Source organism: Colletotrichum fructicola (assembly GCF_000319635.2).
Source record: "Colletotrichum fructicola Nara gc5 chromosome Unknown KSG_Nara_v1_contig05, whole genome shotgun sequence".
Classification (NCBI taxonomy): Eukaryota; Fungi; Ascomycota; class Sordariomycetes; order Glomerellales; family Glomerellaceae; genus Colletotrichum; species Colletotrichum fructicola.
Window position 1 is genome coordinate 2155205 of NW_027094055.1, and position 19575 is coordinate 2174779.

General features: G+C 48.3%; 2 protein-coding genes across 2 annotated transcripts; one reads left to right on the plus strand and one right to left on the minus strand.

Moving 5' to 3' along the window:
• Positions 1 to 6944: 6944 nt before the first annotated feature.
• Positions 6945 to 8089, minus strand: alc-1 (Allantoicase; the record flags this gene model as incomplete). Its single annotated transcript, XM_032025643.1, has 2 exons — positions 6945 to 7915; positions 7996 to 8089. 2 exons carry the CDS (start codon positions 8087 to 8089, stop codon positions 6945 to 6947), a joined length of 1065 nt encoding a protein of 354 aa, XP_031877781.1.
• A 2058-nt stretch (positions 8090 to 10147) lies between these two features.
• Positions 10148 to 10971, plus strand: CGGC5_v009291 (uncharacterized protein; the record flags this gene model as incomplete). Its single annotated transcript, XM_032025641.1, has 2 exons — positions 10148 to 10292; positions 10367 to 10971. The coding sequence occupies 2 exons, from the start codon at positions 10148 to 10150 to the stop codon at positions 10969 to 10971; spliced, it is 750 nt and encodes a 249-aa protein (XP_031877769.1).
• Between the last annotated feature and the right edge of the window lie 8604 nt (positions 10972 to 19575).

Sequence of the window (19575 nt, forward strand, 5' to 3'; positions counted from 1 at the left end):
AGACACTTGACAAGGATGGCCGCTGTTGGGTCAATGCTGCTGCGGCTGCTGGGGAAAGCTGGCCCCTGCTAGGGATCCCCTTCCCAATGCTTGCCAAAGCCTGACTTCTTACGGCTCAAAGTGTGAGGCACCTCAGCGGCAGCGGCAGCGGCAGCAAGCACGGCAAGGACCAGGGCGAAGGCGAGGGCGCCGGCCAAGCCAAGACAACGAGAGACTTCCGCTCAGGTACCTTGCCTTATCGCGCCATGATCTGCACCTCGTCATTGGCTCGATGGAGCCTCTCACCTTTTTCGTTACATACGGCTACTACGGACCAGGTATCTTTCGCTCTTTTTTTGCCAAAGTATCGCCTCATGCTATGTCCAGCGCCGAGTACTTCGAACACACTTTTGAGCTCTCGCTGTTGGGCGGACTCTTGTCTCCGCCGACCAAAGACATCACCCATCACAGAAGCAGTTCAGTTCACAGAACATGTCTACAGCTGAGGTCTGACTGAGGGCGGCAAGACACACTGACGTTCGAGACACGGGTCTTCTTGACTCTCTCTCTGACCGATGTTACCGGCGACGTCGACAGCTCTGACAGCCATGCGAACAAAGAAGAGCCCTTATCAGCTCGTCTCTCTCACCTTGACGCGTGCCTCGTCATTTGTTTCGCGCACGTCTTTCTGGATGTTTCCCTTCAAACTCCCAGAAAAGAAAGACCCTCCAATTCCATTATTGGGGCAACGGAAGCACGCCCGAGGGTACGGGCCAACATATACTGGACGACCACTTGTTCAACACTTTGCATCCAGCCATTGCAAACACGTCAGGCCAACGGCCCAACCTAGAAAATTTCCGAGCCGAAATCGGGTAGTATGGGATGGAAGATGAGTGTAATCGTGCCGTGGCAACTCTGTCATCCAGACTTCGGATCTCTCGCTTTGGTTCCCGGCACGGCTGGCCTGGTACTTTGCTCTGGTACTTTGCCCTGACATTACTTGGCTCGCACGTCTAAGTCTAGTTTCGACTGTCGACTTGATGTCAGTAATCCATGCTCACAAGTACACCACACTGCATCGCCACGCTTGGGAGCGCTTCCAGCATGTCTGTACCTGTATCACCTTCACTTTCTCCGCATTAAACCTAGCTGCGGCATACTCGAGAAAGATGGCGGGCGGCGGGCGGCGTCGGCGGCGATGACAAACCGTTCACCGAATGCGAGTGCCTACGTAGCGATGACGAGAAGCAGCCGCTAACGACGACATGGTATTCACGTACCTTAATCCTCCTACTGTGGATGTGGATGGCGCGGGGGACTCTGCCTACCTACATATCCAGGTCCAGATCTCTTGACTTTTTGCCGGGGCTGGTTGCTTTGTCTGCCGGCCCAACGCCAACGCCATCACGTCGCCACGCACAAAGAACATGCACATGGAGGGGGCTCGTCCCGTCTTTGGCACCAAACGACACCGACGGGCGGAAAGGAAAGTCTATTGGACAAGCCAACGCCTCGGACTGAGAACAGGTGAACAGACCACAACAGTCGCTCTGTGCAGAGGCTCTCACCCGTTGTGTCCCTACGCTGCGCTGCATGGTAGTGGCACGTCTGCAGCCCAGGTATCCGAATAATTAACGTGTCCAGGACGGCAGTCGCCTAGCTCCCAAGCCAAGGCACCATCCACGGATAACCGTCAACCAACTGCAATTGCATCTTCGGTCTGCGCAGCACGACCGTCGATACACATGCAATCGCCCGCTCCCTCACTCATTCAGCGAGATGGTCATTGGCGCATGCGAATAGCTCTCTGCAACGCCTATTGGACGCCCGGCCTCGGAGCTGCATCTCTCCTGTCTCTGCATTCTTCCTTTTTGGCCCAAATTTGACGCCACGGTCGAGACCCTAATGCACCAACCCCAGCAGCTTTGAATTGGGTTGAGGAAAAGCAAAGATGCGCAATCAGCAGCACGTCGGATGCGTCTGCCTGCCGCGTGTCTCTGGATTCCCATTCTCACAAACTTGCAAATCTCACATGCAACCTGTACAAGGCTCTGACGCCCCATTCATACAAGCCAAGGATTCGAGATATGTCCAGGCGCGATACAAACTGCAGACGAGTTACTGCCACTAGCAAGGTCCATAGCGATGCACCATCAACCACCCATGGCAGCATGGCCCAGACTTGGCACTGGCCTGACAAGATGTGCCGATGTTCTTGAGTGGCCTGATACCGTACACCGTACACACAATTGGTATTGTGCCCCTTTTGTCCATGTTTCAATCAGCTTCCCTTGGAGAAGCCTCTCGAAAAACATCAGGACCGGCGCCGGGATCTTACACACCGGCTAGCTAAGCCGGTCTTCTCGCTTGATTCCGGACAACTGCCTGACATTCTCTCCTCGTCCTCAGCCAAGGGTTACGACACTGGTCTCGTTGGCCGCTGGCGCATTCTCGGCATTCAATGATCAGACAGTGGATCTTCCGCGGGATAACTCTGCGGCCGCGATGATCGCAAGCTCGGCGGACACGGACGCAGGATAGACTTTTGCAGACCAGACGAGCCAACCAGTCAGAAGCAGAAACCCAATCAATCCGTTTAGCGGCGGCGTTGGCAAGGACGAAGTGATTCAAACCAGACCCTTGCTGCCTCATACAAGCGCAGAACACATGTGGCACGTAGAGGACGAGTGCCTGATGTTTCTCATTCCTCCACTGCAGCATCTTGGCGAACAACTCGCAAGATATTCGTGCCTAAAATGGGGAATCGGTTGACGGTTATGTCACCAATTCCTCAACTGCTCAAATTATCGAAGTGTCGCTCGCTTCTCGTTCAGCAACTTGCCGGCGTCTCCGCCGGCGTTGAAACGACCGAAGAGACACATCACAGGTTTAATGTAATTGACTTCGCGAATCCCCTCTCTTGCAGCCCAAGCCTCAATCGCGCCCCTGGTTGACGCCAGATCAGAGATGATCGTCGTTCACCGGCCACCCCCAACCGCCCCCATCCATGCGACTGGGTCGCCAAACCATGTCCCCTCATCCTTGGACGGAACGGCAGGCACAGTGGAGTTGAACTGGAGCCGCCGTCAATGTCGATGGCTTCGAGTGGGAACACGGCGCGAGAGACGCTGCAGGTTTCCTGCTTGGCCCCTTCCTCTGTGGCTCCGACTCTCTTTTCGAAGCCCAAATGACTCCACTCTTGTTGCAGCTTGCATCAGCCGGGGGGGGGCTAGAGGCGTGGGTTATGAGCACACTGAGGACGACTTTCGGGACCTCAAGATGCCACGGACACGCATGGCAAGTTGGGCAGACAGGAACTCATGCACGCATTGCAGGCTTGCAGGAAACCACCAATGTGTTCTTGAGCTGCCCTGCTCGACATTTCTGTTCGAAGTCGATCTCAGCTTCAGATTTTTTAGGGGACCGCTTAAACCACACCTACCCTCCTATACCTACTATGTGGCGCAGCCTCTGCAGTAAGTAAAAAATAGCAATATTAGTGATTACCTTAGCTAATATTACTATAGTTATATATACTATTAGTTATTACTAGAATTCTTAAGCTATTTTATAATAAACGTAATATTAGTAGCTTAATAACTTTATAATATATATATATACTACTATAGTAGTAGTAGTAGCGATTTCTAGTAATATAAATCTTATAATTACCCCTCTTTTTTACTTATTTACCTATTTACTTACTAACCTACTTCTATAATAGAGTTTATACTTACTAAGAAGCTTTATAGCTTATACCTATAAATTATGATATATTACTTATCTCTAGACGCCTTTATTAATAGCTTTTAAGTTTATATATTAAGTAATAGCTATATATTGAAGTTAAATAAGTATTATAGCTTTAATAGTACTAAAAAGTACTATAGTAAAGTGATTTTCTACTATAATAAAGCTTAACTTTATATTAATAAAGCTAAGTTTTAAGATTTAAGATAGCTATTAGCCTATTAAGCTTATTAAATATATTCTTAAGATATAGCTTAAGCTATAGTATTAAAAGATTATTACTTATTAAACTAATTAAGTACTTCACTTTAGCTATATAATATCTATAGCTATAAAAAGCTAAAATAGAGTTATTAAGTTATAACTACTTATTAATACCTTTGCTTTTAATAAGGTATTTAAGAGGCTTAAATATACTTAAGCTAATTAGAGCTTTAGGATTAGCTTTAAGTAGTTTTAAAATATTAACTACTAAGCTAACTTTACTAATAAGGAGGCTAAGCTTTTTAGGCGTATTAAGTTATTTATATTGCTAGAAGCCTTTAATTATATAGAAAAGTAGCTTTAAAATAATATATTATAGTATTCTAACTTATTAGAAAGCTTACTTCTATTATTACTAGCTAACTCTATACCTTACTTACTTTACTTAATTTAATTAACTTATAGATTACTTTACTAGTATTCTTTTACTACTATATATAAAGTAATAACCCTCTTAAGATTATTTAGATTTATTACTATTAGTAAGTATATTATTACCTTAACTTTAAAGTAGAAACCTCTATTAATAGCTTATTTATCTTTAAACCTAAGATAGTAAGAAGTAAAAGCTACTTTTAAAGTACTTTTAGCTATAAAAAGAACTATAAAGCTAATAGTACTTATTAAATCCTTATTATAGTAGAGGTTAGTAAGTATATTAATTATAAAGATATTATTAATTTAGTTATTATTTAAGCTACTACTTAAGCTATTACTATTTTTATAAAGCTTATTAGACCTAACTTTATAGTTATTCTAATAATTAAACCTTTATTATTACTACCTCTAATTTCTACTATATTAGTAGTATTAGTTATAAGTTTACTATTAATAATTATTTTAACTATAACTTTTAGCTTATACCTCTTTAGAGTTTAAAGTTTCAACTCTTATAAACCTAATATAAAGACCCTATATATTTATTAGTAATATAATACTTTTTTACCTAAAGATAAAAATAAGATTTATAATAAAATAGACGCCTAGCTTTATAATAGTAAAGGTATTATAGTTAAAGTTAAAGCTATTAAAATATAAAGTATTAATACTAACTAAGATTACTAGAAAAGTTAGTATTTTATAGTACTATAGTATAAAAGTAAGTTATATAGAGTTATATAATAATAAGTATTAATAATAGTAAAAGTAGCTAATAGTAATATTAATATTATTAAGTTATTAAATTAAGTTTTCTAGAAGCTTTAAAAAGCTTAAATTAATAGTTATACCTATTTCTATTAACTTTTCTAATTAAAATAGTTAATAATAATAATAAAAAGCATAAAAACTAAAAGAAAAGGTAACTATAATAGGATTTAAACCTAAGCTCTTATAAAATATAGGAGATTTTATATAAATAAGTATAACTAATACTTAAACTACTAAGTCAAAGCGCTTATCCTTAAGAATACTTAGTGAGATAGGATTTATCTTATAAGTAGTTAAAATTATGAAAAATTATAATAATATCAATTAATTAAAGGAATTTCTCAATAGAATCTTAATAATAACTATATATAGACTTTAACTATTTAGAAATACTTAAAAGTTCTTAGTAGTTTTAAATATAATAATAATAATAATAATAATAATAATAATAATAATAATAATAATAATAATAATAATAATAATAATAATAATAATAATAATAATAATAATAATAATAATAATAATAATAATAATAATAATATTTGTTAACACAGGTATAAGCGTATTCAGGGGCGTGGTATATACGCCTATATAGTATAGGGTTATAGATGGGCTTATGTTATGATGAAATGTAATAATCCTAAGCATTTATAGGCATTTAATCGTATAGAGAATAATAAAGGAAGTGATGTATTGTGATGACTCTTATTGTTGTTGGCAGGTTGCATTCTCTAGTAGGGAAAAGTGAGGGGAAAGATAATCTGAAACGTAACCTACTAAACTGCTAATTACATAAGGTGCTTACGTAGCTATACGTATTACATAATCAATATTATAGTTAGAAGTTGTAATAAATAGAGTATTTTTATATAAGGTTTTATATCTTAAATGTTATTAGTTTATTTTATATAGAATATTAAAGTAAGTTAAGCGTTATTATTATTCTTATATTATTATTATTATTATAAAAGAATGTTATATGTTAACAAAATTAAATAGAAAAATATTAACTATAGTTACTCTTTATATTAAGTTATTATTATATATTAAATATAATATATATTAGTAAATACTTATATATAACGTTATAAGTATTTTTTTATATTATAGTAGTATAATTTATAGTATTTATAGTATATTACTACTATATATAGTTATAGTATATAATATACTATAACTACTTATAGTATAGTAGTAGTATATACTATAATTTATAGTATTATAGTATATTATATAGTATATAGTATATTATATAGTACTTATTAATGCTCTATATATAATTGAAAATTATAATATATATATAAAATACTTAAGTTTAAATTTTATTTATTATATATATTATTATTATTAAATAAGTTATTTTTTAAACTTCTTATACTATAAATTTAGTAAAATTTATTAATTTAGTGAAGTTTATTATTTTAGGACGTACTTTAAGGGCCTTAGGTAAAACCTAAAAACCTAGTAAGCTTCTTAGGCTTAGGGTGAGGCTCGCCAGGTACCTGCTACTACCGCTAAGGTAAGTACCTTACCTCCCGTGGAGGTAGGTAGGTAAGGTACCTTAGGTAGGTAGGTGCCAGGCATATTATATCACGGAGGAGCCCAACCAGTCAGTCAGAGCAGATGCAGCAAGGTGCCTCCCTGGAATTGTTGTCGTCTTCATAGACCGTTGATTGTAATTTTGAACTTTTCCCCCTTTGTTTCCCTAATTCTGCGCTCCCTTGTTCCAGAGGGATGCCGAGCCTATGGCTTCTTCATACACGCGTCTGCCCACCTATGCCATCCCAACAACTCAACGCTCATGCTCTCTTGCCAAAGACACGAAGTCTCTTAACTCCTCCATCCGGGATGATGGTGATCTTCACGTGAGACGCCACCTTGTCCTTGATGCCGCTCTGGAAGTCATGCTCCTGGTCCGGCCCGCACTTGCTCGGGGCCACAATCTCAGTCCATCCGGCGGCGTCCGCTCCGGGCTCGCCGCTCTCCTTCCATTCAAGAGCATCGATCTTGACCTTCTGTGGGAAATTACCACGGAAGTGCGCCGTATCCACGACGATGTTCTGAATGTATCCTGGTGCGCCAAGGCGAACAATCGTCCAGTCTACATGACCTTTGGTGCGTGATCTAGCCGTCTCCCATCCGTCACCCATATCTTTGCCGCGGCCCGGCAGCAGGAGGTTATCCTTGGTGCCAAAGTGCTGGTCGCTGCACGAGATGGCAACACCGCCATTCTGCGCCGCCGCCAGGTCGAAGATGGCCTCCTTATCCTCGGGGAAGACAGGCACAGCGTGGCCGAAGAGGCGGAATCTAGCGATACCACCGTCGGGGTACATGTTCAGGCGTACGTGAGTGTACTGCTTCTGCTTGGGCTCGGCCAACCTCCAACCGAAGCGCTGAGAGGGGCCGCATTCCTCGTTGCCGAGAATCGTCTCCCACTGTCCTCTGCCGCCCTTCCATGAGACGACCTCCTCGTCGTTGAGATTGAAACAGCCCTCTACCGAGATTGAGGGAGCATGGTTGCCAGAGAAGAAAGCAGTGTCAACTTCAACACCTTCAACGGTTCCAGAAGCAACGCCGAGACGGACAATAACCCAGTCAAACGGCTCTGTGTTGTGCCGTCTGGTCTCCCAGCCATCGTACCAAGCGCCAGTGTAAACCATCTTGCCAGGCTGCCTGATGGGAGGAGTGGGCGTCAATAGGTTGGTAGCCTCCGCAAACCATTCGTCTGAGAAAGCCAGGATCTTTCCGCCGAGGGCCGCAGAGATGAGATCTATGTCGAAACAAGTCAGTCTCAGCCCAAGCCCCTATCTCAAGTGAGTCTCGGGGGAATAAAAGCGGATGAAAACTTACCGATACTGCTAGAGCGAAAGGTCTTGTCGATATCATCCGACGCGATCCTGGTCGTCTTGACCTGCTCAAGAGTGTACTCCTGTTCGCTTGTCATTGCGAAGGTTGACGATGGTTTAAGGAGGGGTCAAGTGAGGGGTTCGATTCAGCTGATGAGAGTTGCGTTGTGTATTCACCTGCAGCGAACAATTCGTGACTGTGGCTTACAGATAAAATAGGCTGAATGGTGCGAGGGACCCGAGGGTAATTTATAAAGAATTGAAAAGTGCAAATGCCCTCTGAACAATGGGACGAAGGGTGGAAAAGCCTCGGAAGAGTGATGGTTTTGTCCCCGGAATGCCTCCCGCTGGACCCTTTTCCCCTTCCCCTTCCCGTGCCCCCAGGCGGCCAATTCCGACGTCGGGCGGCCACAGTCAACGGCCACATTGAGCCTTCAAGTGTCGCGCCGGCGGCCAGACGCGGGCGATAAGCAAAGACGTAATGATTCGAGCGAATTAGCTAACACTGGGCCGTGGCCAATCTGCGGCGCTTCCCCGCATGCCACTGCATACGACCGGTCCAACAAGTGTTAATTACTGTCCCCGCTGTTCGGTCGGCGGGGTGCGCGTGTAAGTTTGACGGAACTCCCGCCAGCACCGAGGGGAGAGAAGAGACTCGCCCGTGAAGTTATTCGGAAGAAACTCCGTCTTTCCTGCCTGTTGATTGAGTTTCTGGTATCAAGGGGTACCAAGGATGTACCAAAGTACGTTTGCATTCCGCCAACATCGATGCTTCTCTTGCAAGGTGCATCATCAAACTCTCGACAACACGACACGCATCGATGACCCTGCTGCTTCCCGATCTGATAAGGGCTGGGCAGAAAGTCTTCCTCATAAGGTGATTGCTTCACCTTATGGTTTCGAAGTAGCACACTTCATCAGGTGAATGAATCACCTTTTAGTTGCGTAAGTCGACCGCCGTGGGGGTTGCGATGTCGCAGCGCTTAGGATAACGACGTCCCCGACTTCTCTCAGGTGAATGCATCACCTTATGGTTTCTAGAGGCAGTCTTCATAAGGTGAATCAATCACCTTATAGTTTGGTAAGATCCACCAGAGGCATCGCTTCGTCGGCTGCACGTCGTGTAGCGCGGCTCTTGCGGCCCACTCCACCACCACGCAACTACGGCCACAGCGAGATCAGTCATGCATCGTTACGTGAAGCCGTTGCAGACCCTGGTCCTGTTCTTTGAAGTGGAATTGGAGACGCGAGGATCCATCGTCAGTCCCCAGCAGGATGGATGACACGCACACTCCGGTTGTGTAGTGTAGTGGTTATCACTGTAAGCACACTCTTCGTCGCAGCAGATTCCCATACCTTACTCTCTCGTGCTGACACCAGCTTCCAGCCGGATTTTGATCACCTACAGCTGTCAAACATCTTCCGGCAACCCCGGTTCGAACCGGGGCACGACCTTATCTTTTTGATCGCGATCGCTTCATTGGTTCTGCTGGTTTAACGTTCAGAGGTGCAACAGTCTCTAGACAGTCCCGAGCACGCCATGCCATGCGAAAGGGCCCGGACGCTGGAAGGCAAACGAAGTGGAAGCGAAAAACGAAAAGCAAAGTTGTCCATGGCTCCGCTGCAGATTCACATCAGATCCAGATTCTGCAGCGCCTGGGCACAGCTGACAGCTGGAACAAGACCTTGAGCTGACCAGACATGACCTGACCTGTTGCCCGCTGCGACTCCTGTACGTGCCGGGGGGGACGGACCATCCCCCAAGTTACCCCACCATTCCAAGCCGGAGCCCCCTGCAGGTCCTTGTTCAATCAGAAATACACGGGCTCCGATAGGCCACAGCTCGAGACGAGCTCTGCCGTCATCGATGCCGCCATAGGTAACAGCACTTCGCGCTGTAGATGACCACCAAACGCCGACATGCCGACATTCCCTCCTGCCCTCCTTCCCAACTCAGGTGCTGCCTCTTTACCCCCTTCGAAATAAATTGCACCGCCTCTCTGGCGCACTTCGTTTCTCTCTCATCCTCCCACCGACTCCAATTCATCTCTCAGACGAGACCTCAGCGTATAGAGACCATCCGTGGCTGGTGCAATTCGCAACGCTTCTAGATAAGACCCGACTCAGACAGATACACTACAGAAAAGCTGCAAAACATGTCTTCTGCAACAGGACTGCCCGAGCCACCTCCAGGCGAAGACCATCGTGGCCACGGCCACGGCGAGTTGGAGCCTCTGCTCGGACGGCCTGGTGACGCCCAACAGCCTCCGGGCCAGTTCATTGCGAAGAACCTCGTTCTTGGTACGTTATTGTTGTCTCTCCGTGCTTGCCGTTGCCTCGTCCTCTTCAAGCCGTGACTGACAAGACGTTGACAGGCACCGGTGTCGTCGCCCAATTTGGTGCTGTCATCTTCGTCGCCATGATCTGGGCTGCCGTCCTCACCAAAGATGTGATCCTTTTCTCCGGCCACCCGCTGGCCCAAAGTCTCGCCATCTTCACCCTCATCCAATCGATCCTCTCCCTGCAGCCGACCCATACACCCGATCAGAAACGTGTCGGCCAGCGCGTCCACGCTGTCCTGAATCTGCTGGCGTTCCTTTTCCTCGTCGCCGGTGTCTCGATTATCGAGTACAACAAATTTCTCCAGGGCCCGGACTCCCACTTCCACTCCGTTCATGGCTACCTCGGCGTCATCCTATCCATCTTTTTATTGATCCAGTACGTCGTCGGTTTCACCATGTGGGCTACCCCCAAGCTTTACGGAGGCGAAGACCGTGCCAAGTCCGTTTGGAAGTACCATCGCTGGAGCGGCTATGTCGTGCTCGTCCTGCTCCTGGTCACTGTTGCGACGGCTACTGACACGCCCTACAACGCCAATGTCCTCAAGTTGAAGTTGTGGGCCGTCATTGTCACGTCTCTCCTGATCATTATTGGCGTCATTCCGCGTGTGCAAAAGCAGAAGCTTGGCATCCCTTCTTAAACCCTCAAGACATAGGATTGTCGCATGGGCAAACTGGGTTTGCAAAATCATCTTGAAGAGAGGAATTGGTACGGCCTGCGGGAACAGACAGGAAAGAATAGAAGTAGGCAGTTTGGCCGTGCTTCAAACCGCATGAGCTGCCTATATGGATGTTGATTAGCTCCGCCATGCTTGGGTTGCTTTTGAAATGGGCGTCGCTGCAGGCGTTCTGCGCATGGTGGGCCGGTGGGTTTGGCTTGACTTCTGTTGTGAGCGAACTGTCTTTCTAGGCGCAATATTCGTTAGCATCGGATCTGCATCATAAGATACTTCCAGAAACGATGCTTCATCTTCGTCGGCATGCGTGGTTCTAAACTGCCCGTCACGATCTACAACTTCGGATTGCTCAGATGGAGGGAATCTCAAGTGCCAGCACGCGCGCCTTTCCCCTGACGTTGCGCACTTGGGACCAACTGTAGTTCGGACTACATTGTCCTTGACTCATGATGTGCGGGGGTTGATGCCTGTGACGTCCATGTTCACACAATTGCCTGTCGTCCGGAAACATCTAGGTACCGTCGTCATATGTTTTCTGGGTCCTGCCAGTTATGCCCGATACTCACCGGCCCCTGCTATGTGTGACTCGACTTCCATACGCCTTTTGGTCGGCTAAGAGATTCCCAACCATGAGTTGGAGCAGACTCTGTTCTGGAAACAACGTAGCATCCGCTTGATTTCCATGACATCACTTGTCGCCATGCCTTTAGCCCACACGATGATTCGTGTGGAATGGATTCATCATTATATCTCCGGGCTAAAGATGTTGAGGAAGTTTCGAGCCCACCCAGTAGGGGTTTTCACAGTAGGGAAAAAAGCAGTAAAAGCACCTCGGTCAGTGCCCATTCCAGCCCGGGCTAAAGATAGGGCTGTCTGTATTGTCCAGACTACGGCAGAAAACGTGCTGTACCTTATCGTACCCTTATTGGAGTAAGTCGTCGTGGAAACTTCCATCAACAGGAAACGTATTCGACAGTCCGGCTTCTTCTACGTCGATTGGGTGACTCACTGATCGAATATGCCTGAGCGAAGTAGCATTTAGGTTCCCGATAACATGCTCTCGATGCCCCGGCAGGTAGTTTTCCTTAGGCTAATATATTCCTCACGCTCCAGCGACGTCTTTCTACATCGCTGTATCTGTTGATCTTGATGTCACAGGAATCTCTCTGACTTGTTTCTGGGCAAGAGTAATCGTGGTTTATTTCGTAGTCTCGGCACCATTACGAGGGGATAAATGCAGCAGTCTTTGGTCTCGGATAGTCAAGACCACGTAAAAGACGAGGGGGAGAACCGTATATGACTTTTAAGTAGGTTGAACAAAATCATCTTACAAGCTTGGGAGATCAGCATTCCCTTCTGATGCAGGCCTCGGAACCAGCAGGCAAGTCGCAGGTGTATCTTGAAGCGACCGTGAACAGCTGATACTGTTATTTCCTGTGAATTTTTGGGATTGATGCTGCTGAAGTTAGCTGCAGCGTCTTTTAGCCATGCGTATTTTTTTGGGGGGGAAATATGTTTCGTGCCCAGTCCAGCGGATTCATGACCTGGCAAAAGGAGAGCCTCACACTTTCTTTTAGTGGACGTGAAAATGAATGTCGAGGGAAGCGATATGAGATTTCACTAGCACGAGTGCAAGTGCCACTTATTTGATTTGTTGTCCTAGGTGTCTGTTGTTTTCACGGTGAGACCATTCGATGTGGAAGACACTTTGTGCCAACGGTGTGTGATAAACGAAATCTAGGACGCCGAGTTCAAGACGTCGAAGAGAGCATACCAATGCCCAAAACAATCTAATTCCTAAATACCATTACAATTAGCCAGAATGTGTCAAGACGTTTAGTTGCTTCGGTTCAACTTATCGCAATTCCTTAGGAGTGCCTACGCCAAAGTACGAAGCCTATACGACGGCTCAGGAGTATCAGTCAGCAGTATCCCAGCTGTGCCACATAGTTGCAAGGCTGATCAACTCGTATTGGAGCGACAGTGACCTCGTTATGATCCCGTGAGTCTCCTGCTAAAACCGACATCCGGGCTGAGTGTGTTGGCCTGAAGGCGTACAGTACAGGTGATACTAATCATCGCTAATGATTGATAATGACAGGCTGTTACTTCATTCCTTTAATCCAGACACTAAAAGTATACTCAGCGTGATAAAGACCAGCAGACCTAACAGTGAACTAGATTTTTAACAACTAACGAAACGATTGATTATATTCTGATTAGTCTAACGTTAATGTTGTTAGCCTCTCTACCCAAGTATATAATTCTATTGCGGTTGACTCTATATTACATACGACCATACCCACTGGAGAACTCGGGATCCCGTCCGCTCTCCCATAGATAAGCTAGTGAGGGCTGGAGTAGTAGTCGGGTCGGTGACGACCGGCGAATGCCCGGTGTTGTATGTTTTTGATCCCTTTTTGTGCAAGTAGTTTGACAACATTTCCGTTTTGGCATCGCCAATGAGCAGACAGCTGGGCAGGCAGCTTACCAGTCGAAGAGAAGTTATTGACTGACTACCTACAAAAGTTGCGGCCGTATCTCTACCGCATGGACACAAGGCTAGGCATTAAGTCTGCAAAAGCATTCGCCCTTTTGGGAAGGTGGGCGGGCCGGGTCACGACGCCGTCAACTACGGGCTTACCGCAAGGCACAAGAGGCTTGAGTCTGAGCAGTCTCACTCAGTTCCCAGCAAGCCTGGCACCGCCTTGCCCAAACATCTTTGAAGGGTGCCATAGGCGAGAACTTTCACTGCCGATGCCAGGTAGAGTCTGTGTTGCGCTCTACCGGGTCAGCGCTAGCTGGACGTTGCGCAGCTCCTTGGGCATCAGACAACAACCTGGGACCGTTTCAAGATATTCCAATTTTGATGGAAACCATGTTGATACAATAAACTTTACCAGCACTCAGCCACGTATGGTTGAGGGTATCAAGTCGCTGGTGGCGCAAGAGTAAAAGCCCTTCCCCACGTTACAGTGACAACACGAGTGGATGGCATTGTTTTGGTGGTATTTACAACATGCGACTGCCAGTCACTGACCAGTCAAAGTCTGAGGTAGTTTTTCAGCTCAAGATCTGCTGGGCCTTTGGCTGCCCGTAATCAGAGAGTGGACCGAGCAGCAGTTCAGAGTCAAGATGCCGGCTCATCGAGACCCGCAACGGAGTTACAACGAAGAAATTTGAAGTGAGCGGAATACTGAGAACCACAGAGAGTTACAGTAGGTACATCTGGCGCTCCTTTACTGCGGTCGCGACGTATCTCATGGCTCTTTGCGTTACCGAAGGACTGGAAACGGGCTGTTGTGGCATCAAGCGCTAAGCCCGGCTCGGATGAGGGCAGGGGGATGGGCTAGACCGGTGCGGATACAGAATTGTTCGAGGCTTCCAGACGGTCATTTCTGAAGCCAGAGGTTGATTGGCTGGAATCTCGCCCCAAGGCTCCTCGATTTGCGACCACACCACCCAAAAGAGGTGAGGCGTTCGTCGGCCGAAAATGCCCCTTGCCCTTCAAATTTCGACTGGTTCTGACACGTTCTCGATGAATCGTCTCGCAAGTGGGGAACATACCGCGACCTGACGCCAGATGTCCCGATCTCTGCGGAGGATATCGCCCGCGGCGCCCCTTTCGCTGGTGGATTCCAATGGGGGCCCACGATTTTGGATGTTCCGTCGGTGAGGACGAAGTGAGGTTCTGTACGGATAGCAGGCGTCGATCGGCGATGCGGCTGAGACAGCAGATGTGGCTGATATGCTGTGGCTTGCTGGGAGCCACGCAAACGGGAAACCAACTGACACTAGGTACAGTCAGGTTGTCGCCAAACTCCTGATGCCGGCAGGAACCGTAGAGCAATGGATTTGATGCCGAGACATGCGCGGGCTGTTACTTTGCAGCGAAGATACACCATGGGTGAGGATCAGGACAACGATGATGTCTATTCGCGACGGTGGATCAGCTGCCCTGATGTTGCGGCTCATCATCGCACTGAGCGGCAACGAGTTGAATCGCAAGTTGAGTTCCGGGTGTCGGATAGCTCGATAGCAATTGCGTATCGGAGCCAATAGCGGCGGCAAAGAGCACGGGCGCATGGGTTCAGAGGACGGAAGAGGAAGGCTTCCAGAGCGCTCCCACGCCTTGACAGAGAAGGACTGGGCAAGCGCCATGCAGAATGTAGGAAAACCACCGATGATCGTGATGGGACGGTGCCTGCCGGGGCGTTGCTTGGGAAATGGGAAAGGCAGCTGGCACGAGCCCAGTAGTACCATTTCTCGAAAATGCCCATCTGTCAGTTGGCCAAGAAAAGAGCTGCCACCAGCATCTAGATCAGCAGAAAACAAACAACAAAAAAACAGACCAAAAGGCAAATGAGCTCAAGAGGGCTGGAAGAAGAGGGGAGAGTTACCCCACTTTCCATTCCATTGGGCTAGGATATCCATTAGAGGGAAAAAAGCCTCCTTGCTAATGATGCACATTGACGTCATTTGACGCTCACCTAGCGTGGGAGGAACATGCTTCAGGGGTCTGAAAGGTCATGCGTTGGTCGAGGCAATAGAAAAAGGGAAAAAAAAAACCTGGGAGATGGGTTCGAGCGGACGCCGTGTCGTGCTCAAGACTTGGATGCAGCGTACCATGTCCCAGCAGACAACAAGCAACTAGCACCCGCAAGCTCTGCTGGCCTTCGGAGCAGTGTCCGTTAGCCTCATGTCGTGTCGTGTCGTGTCGTGTCGTGTCGTGTCGTGTCGTGTCGTGTCGTGTCGTGTCGCTGTGAGACGCCTGGAGAAACGAGTCGAGCTGCCGCTGGGAGGGAGGGCTGAATCGCGACGAGACCTATTTCTTCAACCGGGGACGACGCAATACGTCGGCAAGTCGTCCTTGCATGCGAGCGAGTGTCTCGAATCCGAAGTCTCTGCCTTGTGGATGCAGCGTCGTGTTGCAGAGCTTCTTCATCCTTTCCTAGCAGCACGAGGAAAAGCTACGGATACGTGTAAGGAGCTCCGCAGACCTGCGAGGCAAGTGGTCGACGCACAGGGACGATCATTTGCTGGCGGGCGCGGATTGATGAGATAGAGACGTAGAAAATTGGGCTGCGTTCGTGACACATCCTGTCACAGTCCGAAGAGTTGTTGTGGGTTCAATTGAAGTAGTTAGAATGGAGTGGACACTTGGGGCCATTAGTCCCGTGTAGTCGGCGGCCCAGAATCTTTGGCGTGTCTACGGATAGTGCCGTGCCTATTCAATCGGCACGGCGGTTGTTTGACCACCTTCGCCAGGGAACGGTGTTGGCGTCAAATAAAGAGCAGAATCTTAAAAACGACGGCGTGGACAAAGAATCAAATACAGCCCTCGTATACGCAGGTAGGAAATGGATACGTAAAGTGAGGCTGTAATTCTCACGATGTTCCCCTCGAGGCGCCGAGCTGGCCGTTGCCCAGGGCGTGCCCTGGCTCGTTGTGGGTGCACTCAACGGCGGACCCCACTACCTACCGGAATGTACACAATACCTTGCTTCCCCGTTCAACGGTAGATAGCTGTCCCTGAGGCGCTGGAGCGTTACCGTGTTGTGTCGTCCGATAAGCAATCGAGTCCCCCCGCAGGTGGAGATTCGGGGCGGGAGCTCTGTCACTTGACCTCCGTCATCTTGATATCGCTTGGAGGACCTTGCTGTGACGGCCCACGAGGCATTCTGTGAAGAAGTGAGCAGCGAGAAGCGGCAGCAGCATATTATGCGCCGAGAGCCGATGTACAATAGACTGCACCTCGCCGCCTGACGACTCAACGGGGGAGCACGTGAGCTCCGAACACAACGACGTTCGTCCAAAGTGTGCGCTGTAGTAAGACGGGACGAGTAAGCGTGTGTTGTACGAACTGATTGTCGTATTCGGGGACTACGGAGACGAGTAGGGCGACAGACTTGTGACGTCGACGCGACTTCATAGAGGCTCTGCTGAGCTTCGTCACAGAGGACAAAAGCACACGGTGTTGTAAGTCAGATCCTACAAGCTCGACGGGTCGGGTTCCGGATGTATACGCAGTATTTAATACAGCGGCATGCGGGTGCATCTTGTTTGCAGACGTATGAATATGGTTTTGCAATTGGTCTTGGTCGATGATCTGTTCCAGTCAGCCAGCAAATGGCGCGCGAGCATCTGGCTTCAGCGTCGCAGCGCGTTTTGGGAATTTGTGGGCAACTGGGATAGAGTTCATCAAACTCCTCTGTACTGGAGGCTTGCATTCTCAATCTTGGTTCGTTGAGTGTGTCCGTATACGGGGGCATGCCATGGACAGAGGCCGATCCGGACGGGGCGGACGGAAAGTGCAAGGAACGGATGCAGAAAACCGGCTGAGAGAAACACGACCAGAGGCATGGTGGTGGCCCCCTGGGGGCCGCATCGTGGGAACCGTGGGCGCAGTCGGACCGGATGCGTTGATGATTCCGTCTGATGGCTGGCATGATGTGTTCCGTGTCCCGTATTTTGTCTGGGACGTTTTGCAACCATACGGCGCGGCGACGGCCTGGTGCTGATGAGAGTCATGAACTTGCCTCTGCCTTGGAGGTTGGGAGAATGCATCATGGGCCGGGGAGAGTTCAAATGGGCCACCGAAGCCAGCCAAGGCGTGGTAGTGGTTGGTTTCTAGCGGCTCAGGTGTGCAGGGCGAATGTAAGAAGACGAGCAGGCCACGGATGGTATGGGAGTCCTGGCCATGATGGTCGCCGAGTGGGCTCCGTTACGGGAATCGTGGAGTTGGAATTGAAACGGCGGAGAGCATCCGATGGAGACCGTCAGAGAGGAGGGCCCCGAGAGGTTCGATTGCCGCAATGTCAGTCCAGGGCAAGGTTTGGTACCAAGCCGCAACTCTGAAGCTACAGACGTTGCCTCACCGAGTAGAGTACCTCTAAGTAGGTGGGCGATAGGTAAGGTAAGGTCCATAGACAGACCATGGGAAGACGGAACGAAATTCGGCCGCAGCGCGAGTTGACGGTAAGGTAGGTGACCTTACGGATACCTCACCTTGCGGGACGGGAGAAGCGAGTATCGATGTTCCTGGCGGTGGCAGGGCCGTGAGTGCGTGCTTGAGGCCGGGGCCGAATGAGGACGCCAGCCCACCTCAGGCTGCCCAGCGCCTCTCAGATTTGACAGTGAATTCCACAGCGAATTGCGACTTTGGAACTGATTTCCATTGAACTGCAGTGCAGCGTGGGAGGGCCCGTTGGTGGGTGCCGTGTGGGCGTCGGGCTTTAGACACTCTCGGGGCGGGCTACGCAGTACCTGAGGTATAGTGTAGGTACCTTAGTTTGTTGATGTAATGCGCTCCACATTTAACCAGGGCATGCACCTTATCCGTATGTGATGTACATCTATCTCATGTGCGATACTACTACCCATACGCAGTACGCAGTACATGCGCAGCGCGGGTAAGGTACAAGTACATGAAGCGACAGCCTGCCCAGTATTGTACAACGGCCGTCAAAGGACATCTCTTGGGCTTGGAGGCGCAACAAGCTGCCCAGAGAACCGAATAAGTGTCAGATTGAGATGAGGCGGAGGAAGAAAGCCATTTGATCCGTATCGTGGGCGTGAGAACGATTGGATTGGGCCACTTGAGCCAGACTGGTTAGCGAGATATGTCTAGGGCGGAAGCTGCAGTTGATTGGGATGGCATCTCTGGAGAAACGAGACCATCGTGGCCCAAATGCCACTAGGCAATATTCATACGGTATCTGTACACTTGCACGGTTAGCCCTCCAAAGCTAGGGTTCCCGTGACACCAGCAACGCCTGAACCTCACGGAGCGCAACAGTACGGAAAGTAGATGTTAGCAGTGCCTGGTTGGAAATGGGGCAGCCGACACCATGCGCCGCGGATGACCCGTACCGTACCGGTACTTGCCCTCAGCGGTACGGCCCAGTGCGACTGGCCGGGAAGGTAGGCGAAAGTGCTAGTGGCCAGGGCTATTTCGTGTACCAAGCCGGTCGTCTTCCAAGGAAGCACCCGTTGGCGGTGTTTGTTTTTTCTTCTGAGGTTGGATGCCCGCTGGCTGGTCGCGCCGGACAGAGAAGGTTGCGATGTCATCAGCATATACGAGGCCATTGCCAAGTAGTGAGGAAGAAGAAGAATAACACGCAGAGAAAGAGGCGTCAGAGTGAGTCCATGTCGCAGCAGGACTTCCACAGTTGTGTGAGACTGGAGGAGGATACGAAGAGTAAAGTAGCCTTACCAAAAGATGGATGTTGAGCGGGCAGAATTTCCCGTGCTGAAAAGGGGACCTAGGAATTCAGGTAACCTACCTAGGTACCTAAGGTAAGGTAAGGTAGAGATAGGTAGTAAAGTAGGTAGGTAGGGAGACTAGGCGGTAGACAGACAGCGACGGGAAGAGAGAGAGAGAGAAAGCCCGGGCGGGAGAGCAGCCCGGCGTACCTAAGGTAGGTAGGTGTGGAAGGTAGGTAAGGTACCTGAAGCCTGGAGGGCATGTTCCATCCAATGTCCTGGTCTTCTTCACCTCAGCTCCCACCTCCCAACTACGTCATCAAGCAGGACTATTCTCATTGAACGGGGCTGCCCACCCTTTCC